The 13,464-nt window shown below is 41.5% G+C and overlaps 1 protein-coding gene across 1 annotated transcript in view; it reads left to right on the forward strand.

Annotated features, from left to right (window-relative positions):
• Positions 1-13,464, forward strand: part of CALN1 (calneuron 1) — a 409,688-nt gene that overhangs the window by 37,266 nt on the left and 358,958 nt on the right. The window contains exon 2 of the mRNA XM_039849137.1: positions 2,053-2,177. Within this exon, the coding sequence (XP_039705071.1) occupies positions 2,060-2,177 (118 nt within the window). The 5' untranslated portion in view covers positions 2,053-2,059. The remainder of the gene's footprint in view (positions 1-2,052; positions 2,178-13,464) is intronic.

Below are 13,464 nucleotides of genomic sequence, written 5' to 3' on the forward strand. Positions count from 1 at the left end.
ATTAGCTGAAGACGTATGCCTTATAATTGGCAAATGTGTGTGCACTTTGTAACGAGCATCCTGCCATTCATGATCAGCCTGTGGATGTATGTTTTGTTAGCCGTGAAGAGTTAGGGTGTTTTGGAGGTGCCATGTGTCTGTTTTACTTTTTGGGCTTCAGAACATTTGTGAGAGTTGTCCCAGTTGTTATGATGAATGAAAAGTACCTTTGATAGAAATAGAGAAATCAGAAAGTGCGGCTCATATTTTAGGAAGATAATTAATTCATTTTTAGACATCTTGATTTGAAATGAGAGTTTGACATCCCAATGGAAATGTCTGGGCTCAGCTGAGGCCACTTGGCTGAAACAGCATTTAGGAGGCTTGTGTTCCAGACCAGATTCTTTCACTCACTGGATTTGTGCTCTTGGTCAAGCCCTGTAACTTTTAGGAGTCTCCTTGGTTGATCTCTAAGTCAGCAGCTGTCAGCCCAAATAAGGACATGTTGGTGTGTGCTCTAGACTAGGGGGAATATGGTGTCCTGCTGGCCTGTCACTCAGTATTGTCCCAGAGAAAAGAAGACAGGGGCCCCCACCCCCTGGTGCCTGCCAGCTCCAGCATCCCATGAGCAGGGACAAATGCCATTGTGTGGATTTTTCTGAGTGGGGTTTGAGACTCAGCAAGGTTTGGGTGTCTTGAATATTCATCCTCAGAGACTGGCCTTCTGTTGCTGTCTTCCCGTAATTTACACCTTGTTATTCAGCAGTTCCCAGAGGGGCTGCTTAGGCCACTCCAGCTTATCCTACAGACACAAACTTTAGTGCTGAAAGGGACTCTGCAGATGACTTATGTGGATAATGATAGCTGTGTGGGGAAAGAGCTCAGGGGTCTTTTCTCTCCCACAGAGCCCCTGGCAGGGAGGCCCTCAGCCTCTACTTGAATGTCCCCCCAGTCATGGGAAGTATAGCCCTTCAGTGCTATCCAGTTCACCTTCTGGGAGCTCTGTTAAGGTGTTCTTTACCCATGTTCTGTGATTGATTCCCTGTACTTCCTACCTATTCCTTACATCTGATCAGCAGTTCAACAGTCCTCTTAGCCCTCTTTCCAGATGGGGAAGTAGAACCTGACATGCTCGGTGACTTGCTCATAACAGAGAGACGTACTCTTTTCACTATAGAGAGGCCCGTCTTTCTAACTGCCTTTCCTCTTTGTCCTCTGTGCCTGCCCTTTCATTTTCCTACCACATCCTTTCTGTCCCCTTTAACTTAACTGGCAGCCCCTGGGCTGTCTTGCATTGTGAGAACTTCTGAGACTCAGTGGTGGCCATCTGGGCAGAGGAGCTTTCCCTGGAGAGTTTGTTAGTCTAGTGTAAGGGGATGCTTTAATTTACTGGGAGAGTGCTGGAAGCTGCTTAGATCTGGGACACCTTGAGGTATCATCACAGTTACAGCAGGGCAAGTGTGAGTGGGGCCTCAGGTGTGTGTTCACAAGCCACTCATGCTTCCTCGTCAGGCATGGGGGCTGCTTCTCAGAGGTACAGACTTGTGCATACTTACTTAAAGGCTAGCGTTCCCTACCTGCTTTGAGTGCTATGTGAATAGAACACCTGCTTTACCTGGGAAGAGTGAAATGCTGAGATCTCTGCAGTGTCGCAGCCAAGATGTCCAGCCCCTGGGCAGCCTAACATTTCTGGGGCGTGTCGTCCTTTCTTATGAGAACTGAGAAAGAGTTTATTTAACAGGTCAAGGAGAGGAGCAGAGAGTATTCTTATTTGCATGGAGAGACAGCTTGATGATGACATGGTGTCCCACAGTCTGCAAGGGCAACATGCTCAAATTCATAATTAAATGGACGAAATGAAGTAAGACAAAGTGAAGGAAGGGATAGAACTTGAGATCATTTGAGAATTGTTCAGATCACAGGTGCCCTGGAATTTTCCGACTTTCTTGCTAGAAATGTTACTATTTAAAAGATAACACTGACCATCTGAAAAACAGGGTGGTCCTTTAAGGAAGGAAAGGAAGAATGAATGATGATGTATTTCTTTCCTCCCCTCCCTTCTCTTGTGAACAGGGAGAAGATGCCTTTCCACCATGTGACCGCTGGCTTGTTGTATAAGGGGAATTACCTCAACCGATCTCTCTCTGCTGGCAGTGACAGTGAGCAGCTTGCTAATATCTCTGTGGAGGAACTTGATGGTAAGGAGCCTGCCCTGTCTGGGAGTTTAGCCACCCAGGGGAGATATTTGTGGCTATGGTGCACATAAGGTGAAAATACCAGGCTCTGGCCACCAGTTGTGGCCAAGTCTAACTGTAGTGTGACGAGAAAGAGTTCAGAGATAAATTCTGCCTCAATGACTTCTTTGTGTGGGATGGACCTCGCAGCCTGAAAAACCTACAGTGGATATTTTGGTTTCCTTGGATACTAACGGGGAGGGGGATAGCCTTTAATACCCCAAATGTATTTTCCAGTTTATGGACTCTATTGCCGGTGGTGGTGATGGTGTGTTTCCATATTGTTATTTATGATGGAGCTCAGCTGTGGGGGAGGATCAAGTCCTACTAATGGCTATCCCTTGACTTGTGGCCATAGTGCTTTGAATCTTGCCCAGATCAGAATCATCTGGAAGCCGTGTTGAGCGGGGAATGGACAGCCATTATTTTTATTGCCTCCGTTCCTTTATAACACAGTTCAGTGCTGGGTGTTCAGGGCAGGGTTAGGAATGGGAAGAAACTTGAGAATACAGTGACTAAGTTGGTCTTGGGACAGTGTTCTATTGTATCCCCATTGGTCAACCAACCGCAGATAAAAGACATTAAAGGGAGGAAGAAGGAATTTTTTTCAAGGATAGAGAATTAGGTTGATTCAGCCAGATGTTTGCCTAGGTGCCACATCTGCTGCGGCCAAACCAGAACCGATTTTCCCTGTATTTCTTGTAACACATTTTAAAACATGAAGTCTAAATTTACTTTCTAAAATAGAGAAGTCAAAATTACCTCAGATGGCCCACATCTTTGCTTTTAATTGTAATGGTCCAAACCAGTGTGCTTTCTTTGCGTACATTTTTCACAGGTGGAAGGTGGGAAGATTCAGCTCTGGTCCAGGGAAGGCAAACTTGCTTCACAATGGGCAAGAGATGAGGGAATTGAAGGATAGGGCCATCTGATAGCTTTTCCTGCCCTTGACCATTTTGTTCCTGTGTTCATTTAAAGACTTGCTTATTTGCATGATTGAACAGTGAAGTGACAGAGGCTGGTGGGCTGGGTCCAGAGGAGAGGCTGGGGGTGTCAGATGAAGTGGGAATGATGTAGGCAAAGCCAGGCTCCCTGGGACCAGCAGCTGCTTGCTGTGGTCTGGAGAGAGACTGGTGGCAGAGAGGTGAGTAGGACCCTCGGATTCCCTGGCTTTCAATTGGCCAGAGAACATTTGGACACAGGACACAGAAGCAGGCAAGAAAGTCCTGACTGCCTCCAAGTGACCCTGTCCTGGTGACCACAAAGAAGACTGAGGCTTGGTTGGAATGATTGGCAGGTGAGGTGAGGCTCAGGCTTTCCCATGCCCCAGGAGTTCACTCCCACTGGAGATTAGGGTGGGAGGTGCATTGATTTGGTGGGTTTGCTCTTGTGTCTGTGTAGGTATCCTCTTGGGTTTATCAGTTAGCAGGAGCCTCCTGAGTGGGAACCTGCTGAGCAGAGGCTGTGAGAACTAGCAACTCCTCAAGAGGCTAAGATTACAAACAAAATGAAGTTTGAAAATCATCTGTGGCTTTCCCATGTCTTGCTTTCCATTTACTTTCTTCCTCCCTCTCAACTTTGTCATGAATAATCAAGAGAGGATTTCTCTAAGACTTCTCAGAGCAATGGCTTTTTCTCTGTTAAATCCGGGCCACCTCTAGGGCTTTTCAAGAGGACCACTAGCTAGATTTCAGCCCTTTCCACCTCAGGCACCTGGCCGAAACATCCTGCACATTCTTGGGCAAACATCGGAGTTCGTGAGCTGTTTCACCCAGGTCCAGACAGCAAAGGAACCTTTTCATCAGGTGAAATGAGCAGGGAGTGACTCTAACAGCCCTCAAGCCCAGGTGGGCAGGCTCAGGAGTGAAGCCCTGAGTAAAATGAAGTTGGAATTTAAGGCCTGAGGCTCGCTGGTGAAGACTTGTGTTTGTCCTTCAGGAGGGTACTCTGGGCTCTCGGCTTGGAAAGGAGCCATTTATTTTGTGATGGAAGATTCCTTTTAGTTTATTTTTTGCCAAGGTGACCCCTGAATTATGACTGCTCATGCTTTCCTATGAACATCATGGGGCTCTGGGCAGGGCTGTGCAGATGTGTGCTGAGTTTAGAGCAGGCAGGCAGGGTCTGAAAACCAGCTGGCCTGAATCAGTTCAGATGACTGCACGTTGGTTGTCTGGGAAGCCAAGGTTTCCGAGGTTTTGCCTGTTTGCTGTTCTCTTGGGGCTGTCTCATGTCAAACCAAGTCCTTAAGTCCTGCTGCTCAAGGCCACTTGTTTCTCCTCAGTGGTCCCATGGTCCTGCACAGGGAGTTGATGTGTTGGACACTGAAGCATCTTTTGTGGTCCAGCTACCACCGGTGCTGATGTTACTTGGGTACTGTCCTCACTCACTGCTCCCCACTCCTCACCCTGCAGCACTGCTCCACCTGGTTAGTGTTTATCACCAGGAATGGGATATTCTTTTCCTTCAATGTACAGGTCAAAGGTGCCCTGACTATGGGTGGGTCCCCTCTGAGAACAGGAGTGGCAAGAGCTTCTCTCCGTGCAGGTTGTCCCCAGCTGTCATTCACTCCAGGAAGTTTCTGTTTCTTCTCTTTACACAAAGCTCAGGAGGGAATAATGCAAAGCTGAATCAAGTAGTTCAGATTGAATTTGGAAATCACCCAACAAATAAACTTAGCTACGACAAATCAGTTGAGATGTTCATTCATTCATTCATTCATTCAATCATTCCTGTGTATTCATTCATTACAAGAATTTTTACCCAAGTGCTTTCTGGGTAGAGGAGAAAATCAAATAAGTGTAATATTCATTGTCTGTCACCAAGGAGTTTGTAATCTACCCAGAGAGTTTGTGTATATACAACATTAATTAGCAATATCCTGTACTTTTACACTGTCATGTGAAATTTTATTAGACATACAAATTATAATTTTTAAAAAAGTTTTCACAATGCTATTTATTGAATAATTTTTGATGCCATCTTAATCTAAAACATTATTCACTTGTATCTGAAGTTCATTCATTTTCATAAATATATAATGTTCTATTGTCTATAAATATACCTCAATTTCTATATCAATTCTATTCAGGATGGATATTTAGATTTCCAGTTTGGGGCCATTAAGATTTAATCCAGCCATCTCCTTTCTGCTCCCCTCATGGCTTCCTCGTAGCAGCTGTGAAATGTCTAGATATAGGTATGCCATATTATTTTTGCCAATAACAATGGCAAAAGATTGCTGTCTTGGGTCTTCATCTGAGCTTAGATTAGTTTGCTCTCACATCTTTGATGGTTATTTCTGTTCTTTCTTCAGGAGTACCTCTCATTTTAAAGCTAGATTTTCATTTGTTCTTTTACGTTACACTCTTCTCACATAATTTTTCTCTTTTTGAACTTTTGTATTTTGCATTCCTTCGCGAGTGTGTCTTCCACATCACTGATTTAGTTGTCTGCGGTCATTAAATTTTTTTTTATTATTGCTTTAAGAGCCTATTTTCATTGTGGATGAAAGTTTCTGTTTCCTTGCAGCCTGATTTTATTTCAGTAGCTCCCCATCCTTTTTTTTTTAATTTAATTTTTTGGTCGAAATATAATACAGAAAAGTATTAGTGTACAGTCAGTTATTATTGAACATGAACACTCATGCAAGGACTACCCAGGTTAAGGAATAAGGAATGACCAGCACTCTAAAGTCCCCCTGGAAATCCTTCTCAATTCCTCTTCCTCAGAGACAGCCATTGCCCTGACTTACTGTCTTGTTTAATTGTGTTCGTGTTTTCCCTTCATCTCAGTGGGGTCATGCCATATAAATTCTTTTGTGTCCAGTCTCTTTTCATCAACATTATAGTTGTGAGACTCATGATTTTGAGGGTAGCTGAAGCTCATTCATTTTCATTAATATATAATGTTCCATCATATATAGCTACATCTCAATTTATTCGTTCTATTCTCAGTGGGTGTCTGGGTTGTTTCCAGTTTGTATCTATTAGGATATAATCTAAATCATCCCCCTTTTTGTTACTGTAGTTTTAGGATATGTATTCCTCATGGCTCCTTCTTCCTCTTTTACTGGGGCCATATTGCTTTATTCTCTCCCAATTCTGTCTTATTGAGAATAACTTGGGTACATTTGTGCACATCTCTTCTGTTTCTTGTCATAAATAAATAAATAATAAATAAAAGCCTTTTTATCCAAGTCTCACAGCTAGTGTTACCTTTATTTTCATTAGAACATGTTTTTTATATGGTCCCTTTTACTTTACTCCGTTCTATTTTGTGATTCAACAAAATTCTTTGTAGGCCCAGTATGTGTGAGCAAACAAGTATTTGTCATCTTTCGTTAGCCTTTTTTGTTCTATTTTTACTTTATCTCAGACCTTGGATGATTTTCACTTGATCAGCCCCAGACTGGAGACTCTAGAAGACATTCATCTAGTCCACAGCTGCTGGGCAGAAGAGGGATCTTGATTGCTCCTACTGTTGGGGTCACTCCCTATGCCACAGAATTACATAACTCCTTTGTTCTTCCTCTCTCCTGCTCTCCTTCCTGTTCTCAAACTGATATCCAGCATTCAGTGACCCTAGGTACTTTCTGGTAATCGCCTCTTCCTCACAGATAATCCAAGATGGGACACGCTAATCCCTGGCTCTGGCTACTCTCAGAAGTGTGTTCCCTAAAGGAGCTTAGAAAATGGGTGCTGCTGAGGTAGGTTTGGGCTGGGGAACAGATCACCATGGAAAACAGTTGCTATGAAATAGAGTGACTGCTTGATTTGCTGGTCAGTGTAGCAAACCAAGGGCAAACAGTGGTAGTGAGTCCAAATCTTCCTTTTCTGTGTGCCCCTGTAGCTCCCAGAATGGGGGGAAGTTGTATTTCTCCCATTAGTGTTGCAATTAGCCATTACCATTGCAATTGTCCTCAGGCTCTGAGTGTGTTTGCAAACTCCAAAGATCCAAGGCCATACAGATTCATTTTATTCTCCAAAATCGCCCCTCCTCTGGAATGTTTCCCAGGAAATTGTATCACATCATCCCCAGTCAGCTACAGTGGTAGTTTGGGAGTCATTCTTGATTCCTCTTTTCTTCTTACTTCCTACATACAATTGGCAAAGTCCCGCATATTGGCTAGTATTCCTTCCTCTTTGACCACATTGCTGTTGTCTTGGTCAGGTCCCCACCTCCTAGACAACTGCAGTCACCAGGCGTTGATCTCCTTGAACCTCATCCATGATATCACCCTGTATCACTTCAGTGCAATTTTACTGGAGGGATGCTCCTCAGTTACACACCTGATTAGGTTATCCCTCTGCTGATAACTCTTTTTTTCTTGTCATACAAATATATACATATATATATACACACACGTTTAACATTCTTTTAATCTTTAAAAAAATTTTTCAAATCCGCAGAGGTCTTGGAAAGCACAGTAAATATCTATATACTCTCCACTTAAGCGTTAACATTGCAGTGTCTGCTTTCTCCCTTCCTCTCAATGCACACATCCACATATATGCCCGCCGATCATTATTTTAGTTCTAGAATTTTTAATTTGGTTCTTTTTTATAGTTTCCATTTTTCCGATGAAATACTCTGTTTACTCATTGAAACGGTATTTAAAAAAAATTCCTTGGACATATTTTTCTGTATTTATAATAGTCTTTAAAAGTCTTTATGTGCTAAATCCAACATCTAGGCTCTAGGCCATCTTGAGGTTGGTTTTTATTGTCTTTTTTTAGATTATGGTCAAATTATTTATTTTTTTTGCATGCCTACTAATATTTGCCTTTACACCAAACATTGAGAACATTATGTTATAGAGACTCTGTATTTGTTATCTTTCTCTGAAGAGGGCTGATTTTTTCTCTAATAGGTAGTTCAATTACTAGCTGATCACCTTAACCATGTGTAGGTTTAGTGTTATCATTCGTTAGGGTAGATCTGTGGAAATCCCAAGGTGGTTCTCAAGCCAATCAAACTTGGTAGGAACTCAGACTTCAAACTTAAGTCTTCCTTGCGGATCTGGTCAGGGCTTTGTTTCAGGTTTGGTTAGGGTGAGTCTAAAGTATAGTGTGTTCCTTACTCTTAGGATGTGATCTTTATAGTGTCTCAGCTAGATGCCTGGGGTGCTAATGAGGTTTTTCAGACATCTCTTAGGGCTGTTTAAATTCTAGTATTGGTTTCTTTCTTCTCAAACTCATAGCAGCTGCTTCCTGGTAAATCTGGTTTAGTCTCAAATGCACATGTGTAGTCTAGCCTTCAGCTAAGTATTCATAGGGAACCCACACACAGGCTGCTGGGGCCCCTTCTCTGCATAATTTTCTTTTCTCTGCTGCCTTATCCCACAGATTCTAGCCCCTTCAGCTACCCTAAAGTATAGACTGTCATTGGGATATTGCCCCCATGCAGAGAGCCAGGGTGAACATGGGACTTGCCCTGTGAATTTCCCTTTTCTCTGCAATTACAGTCTCATACTGCCTGCTGTCTAGTTCCTGAAAACAGTTGCTTTGTATATTTTGTTCAGTTTTATGGTTGTACAGCTTCTGTCAGAAAAGATCTGTCTACCTGAGAAACACCCATTCATTTTTAAAGTCATCACTATTATTGTCATCGTCGTCATCATCATCGTCATCGTCATCACAGCTGAAGTTTATTGAGTGTTCACTGTGTGCTAGGAACTGTTCAAAGTGCATTGTATGAATTAACTCATTTAATCCTTGCAATAATCTTATGCAATTACTATTATTAACCCTATTTTTGCAAATGTGGAAAATGGAGATGTTAAATCACCTAGTCCAAGGTGGCGTAACTAGCATGTGTTGGAACTGGGATGCAAACTGCCACCTGTCTTCATAGCTTATGCCTTTGAATTTTTATGCTTTGAATCCTCCTCCTTGCTAGATGAGACCGTTTGTGCCTTCCCTGCACCCTCATGTCACTATCATATATATCACTGCCACCACTGTGACACATGGGTGAGAACTTGGCTGATTAATCAAACTTTCAGTGGGTGGAGAGATATTTTTAAAGCTCTGTGTGAGTCCAGCATGCTCCTCACTGAGAGCAGAGCCCCAGGAAGGGCTGGTGATGGGCATGAGTTTATGCTAGAAGGGGGCTAGCTCCTGTGCCATGTGTTCTGAAGGGTCCCTCCTCACTCCACCCATCTGGTCCATCATGTATTTTCTTGTAAAAAAGACTCTTCCCCATCCCCTTTTTTCTTTTCGCTTCTTTTGTTGGTCGATTTAAAAATCTCAGAGGCACACAGCTACTTGCCTTTTTTGAGACACTTCCTTCTACAGGCTTTTCAAGAGGGGTTTATAAGAGGCGGAAACATTACTGTCACAAGAAGAGAAGCTCACAACTCTTATCTGAGAAGGCCGATGGCTCAAAGTTCAGTCCTCCAGAGGAGGCAGTAAAACATACACAGTGAACCACATCATCTGATGAGGGTAGGAGTACCAGATATGCAGCTTTGTGCCCAGGCTGGGAATTAGCCTCACAAGCTGGGTCTTTTATCTACGTGGGCACCTTCCTCCTGGAGGCTTGACCTGCCTTTGAGACTTGAGAGAGAAGTCTTTTGTGGAGAGTTATGAAGCTTTATTAGCAGACCCACAAAGGGATTTCTCTGATGCTAGCTGCTTCCAAGGGCTCACTCCTTAAAGGGACATTTGTTCGTTTTCTTGTAGTTTTCCGCATCATGTTCTGAAAATGTATTTTGATAGCTATGGCCAGAAAGGAAATCTGAGTACCATCCCTGCCATTTTCATTTTATTTATTTGTAATCTATATGCTACCTATTTCCAAAAGTGATAGAGACATCATGATAAAAGAGAAAAAATGAACTGTAAAGACTGTCAGAATAGAAATAGAAAACAAAAATTCGCATATAAAGAGGAGGAAAAATATCACAGCCTCTAAAACTAATACATGTGAATGAGCATTAAATTTAGCTCCAAACTTCCAGTTGGTTGAGGCAAGATGGTAACATGAGTTACATTATTCCAATGACAGCCTTAAAATGTATTGGAAGAATAGTCTTTGCATCTGTATTTTAAATAGGCGCCCTTGGCCCATAATAAAAATACCTACTGTACAAGTATTTTGTATTGTTATTTTAGAAATGCTGGTGGCTTTCAACTTTTTCTCACCCTCAAATTTCTGGGGACTTTTAAAAACCTATTTCCACTAGTAGTAGTGGCTTATGATAGTGGTGATTGTCAATGGAGGGCCAGTTGCTAATCTTAGACTCTCCAGATGCAGAGAGACGAGGGCAGACTGCAGTTTAGAAAGCCTTCCCATCAGATGATTCTAAATATCTCCTGTAGAATATGTTTCTTTGGTTTCTACTCCTAAGAGCCCAGCTTGAGATAGTAGGCAGAAGTGATACCTTGGCATGAAAGTTTAAGAACCTGCATCATAAAATGACCTTGACTTGGGATATCTGAGGAATAAGAGTTACCAACCATTCATTTCTATCATAAGTTTGAAATTGTTCTTGCTGAACCTTCCACTTTCGACAGAAATGCATCCTAATAGATCTACTAAGGTAATTAAGCCCAATAGTTCTTCTCCTGATAATTAAATAAATTAACCTGTTGAGTGGAATTTTCAGCATTATCCATCTGGTTGCTGAAGAAAGTTTGCCAAAACTCATTATTTTGGTGTTGGCTTCATTGATATTGAGCTGTTTCTCCTGGTGGTAATTGGCCAACAGCAGTTCCAAATGTTTCCTGGAACTACTCATGGGTACGATGTTAGCAATATGTTCTAGCAGTGATGGTTCACTGGTCTTTCCTTTTCTCAGTGGCATCCAGGGCATCACATCTAAACACTTTTCCAAATCATTAAAAATCAAGTTATGTGGTAGGAAACAACCATTTAAAGTAGTTTTTTCTCTATCAAGATGGTCATCTCTACTTTCTCTAATTTTCAAGTCAGAAGAACACTGACTTTACATTGAGACTTGTATTGCTATATTGCTGTGTAACAGATTACTCCAAACGTCTTGATTTAAAACAAACAAAAAAATTTTTATCTCACAGTTTCTGTGGATCAGGAATTCAAGAGTGGTGTAGATGGCTGGTCTGGCCTAATGTCTTTCAAAAGATTGCAGTCAAGATATTTATTGGGACTGCAAGTATCTGAAGGCTTGACTGGGGCTGGGGAATTCAATTCCAAGCTCACTCACATGGCTGTTGGCTGATGGCCTCAGTTCCTCCCATGAAGGCCTCTCTGTAGGGCTGCTTGAGTGACTTCATAACTTGGAATTTGGGTTTTCCTAGAATGAATGATCATTTTATGACCTTGTCTCAGATATCACATATTGTCACTTCTGCCACATCTATTTGTTAAAAGTTAGTCACTAAACACAGCCTATACTTATATTAAGTGGAATTAGGCTACATCTTTTGAAGGGAGGAGTATCCAAGAAGTAGCAGGTAAATTTTAAAAGCACCAAAGACAGTGCAAATTAGCTTAGAGATGGTTCCTAGTTATTAAATTGAAAGCTAATGAAATGTTATAGAAAGTTCTAAAATCATACTTAGTGGTTTCTTTATGCAGTGAAGAAGAGAGGACCAATGGCTATTGCTATAAAAATAAGAATTCAAGCCTACTTGATTCTTTCCCATTTATTTATTTTTTATTAATTTAATTTGGGTAACACTGGTTACTAACTATATAAATTTCAGGTATCAACTTATAAGGCAATGTCTGTGTACTTATCGTGTGTGCATCACTCAAAGCCTAGCCTTCTTCTGTCACCAAATATTTGATCACCTTTACCTTCTTCATCTTCCTCACAAAACCTACTGATCTTGGTGGAGTAGGGTCTCTGGAGTCCCTCAGATCTTGGTTCCTATCCCAGTTGTACTACTTAGCAGCTGCTACAGAGATGGTTAGCTCTTCCCCAATATAATTTTTCCTTAGTAGCAAACATTTTAGCTAGACAGATGGGTGCTGGAATAAAGACTACATTTCCCAATCTCCTTAAGAGCTAGATATGGCCATATTAATAATTCTGGCCAATGAAATGTAAGCAGAAGTGACATTGAGTGACGTTAGTGCCTTTTGCTGCTTCTTTTTCCTATGCTCCTTTTTATTACTGGATGGGAATGTCATCATCTGACACTGTGAAGACCAAGAATTTCACCTTTGGATGACAGAGTAGTGAGTTGGAAGGAGCCTGGGTGCCTGAGAATAGTGGAACAGAGAGAAACTAACTTCTATTTTTTCATCACTCACATCTGAACCTAAACCCACTGAATGAGCAGCTGTGTGACCACAGAGAAAAAAATCCAACCTCTATACCAATTTTCCAATTTTTAAATTAGTGTATTACATATACTAATACTTTTAAGAATCTCTTTCTTACTATTTTTGAAAAGGAAGTTCTGTAGAAGATTAGAAATGATGGATCTACAATTTGAAAGCATTGGAGATTTGTTCTTTTATATATATGTACAAACTATTTCTAATTTATCTGCTGAAATGTAAAAGGAAGAGGTTCAACAGGGCAAGGGGTAGAGCCAACAGGAAAGACTGGATGGCAGAGATTCGAGAGGCCTTCGAGAGCACATTAGCATTTGGTGAGTTTGTCCCACCTTTGAGGGTGGGGCCCATATACATCATGTTTATCCCTGTGAGCAAACAGAGTGAAAGCATAGGCACGCCGTGACTGTTCAGAAATACTTGTTGAATAAATGAACTTCAGGTCCTCTGATAAGAGGAATTTGTCCCCAAATGAGCAAATTGTTCCTGATTATTCATTCTATGACAAGAGTGGAATTAGAATGAGCAGTGAATCATAGTTGATGATGCATGGCATTTAGAGTCAGATGACCTACTTCAATGTTCCATGAGATTTGTTTTTCTCACCTGTAGAAGGTGGATAATAGTATATACTTTACAGTGATAATATGAGGGAATATATTCAGAGAGAATATATTGTGTATTTGGCATGTAGTAAGTGCTCAATAAATAATAACAGTACTAGTAATAGTAATTGTTGCCATTGTTGTTATGACAATGATGATGATGATGACAACGACGATGACTATAATGACAAGACACCCCAGGCAAAGGATAATCACTCCCACCTTGGGGCAAGTGGCTCTTTAGAGGAAAAAGCAAAACACTATGCATTTGTCCTGTCAGGACAGGCACACTTCAGAATGTGAATGCCCCTAATTGGAAAGACCTATTAATGTGGAAGTATCTGGACAATTTATCGTGATTCTCTATCTTAGCATTACAC

The sequence above is a fragment of the Pteropus medius genome, unplaced genomic scaffold (genome assembly GCF_902729225.1).
Source record: "Pteropus medius unplaced genomic scaffold, Ma_sr-lr_union100, whole genome shotgun sequence".
Lineage (NCBI taxonomy): Eukaryota > Metazoa > Chordata > Mammalia > Chiroptera > Pteropodidae > Pteropus > Pteropus medius.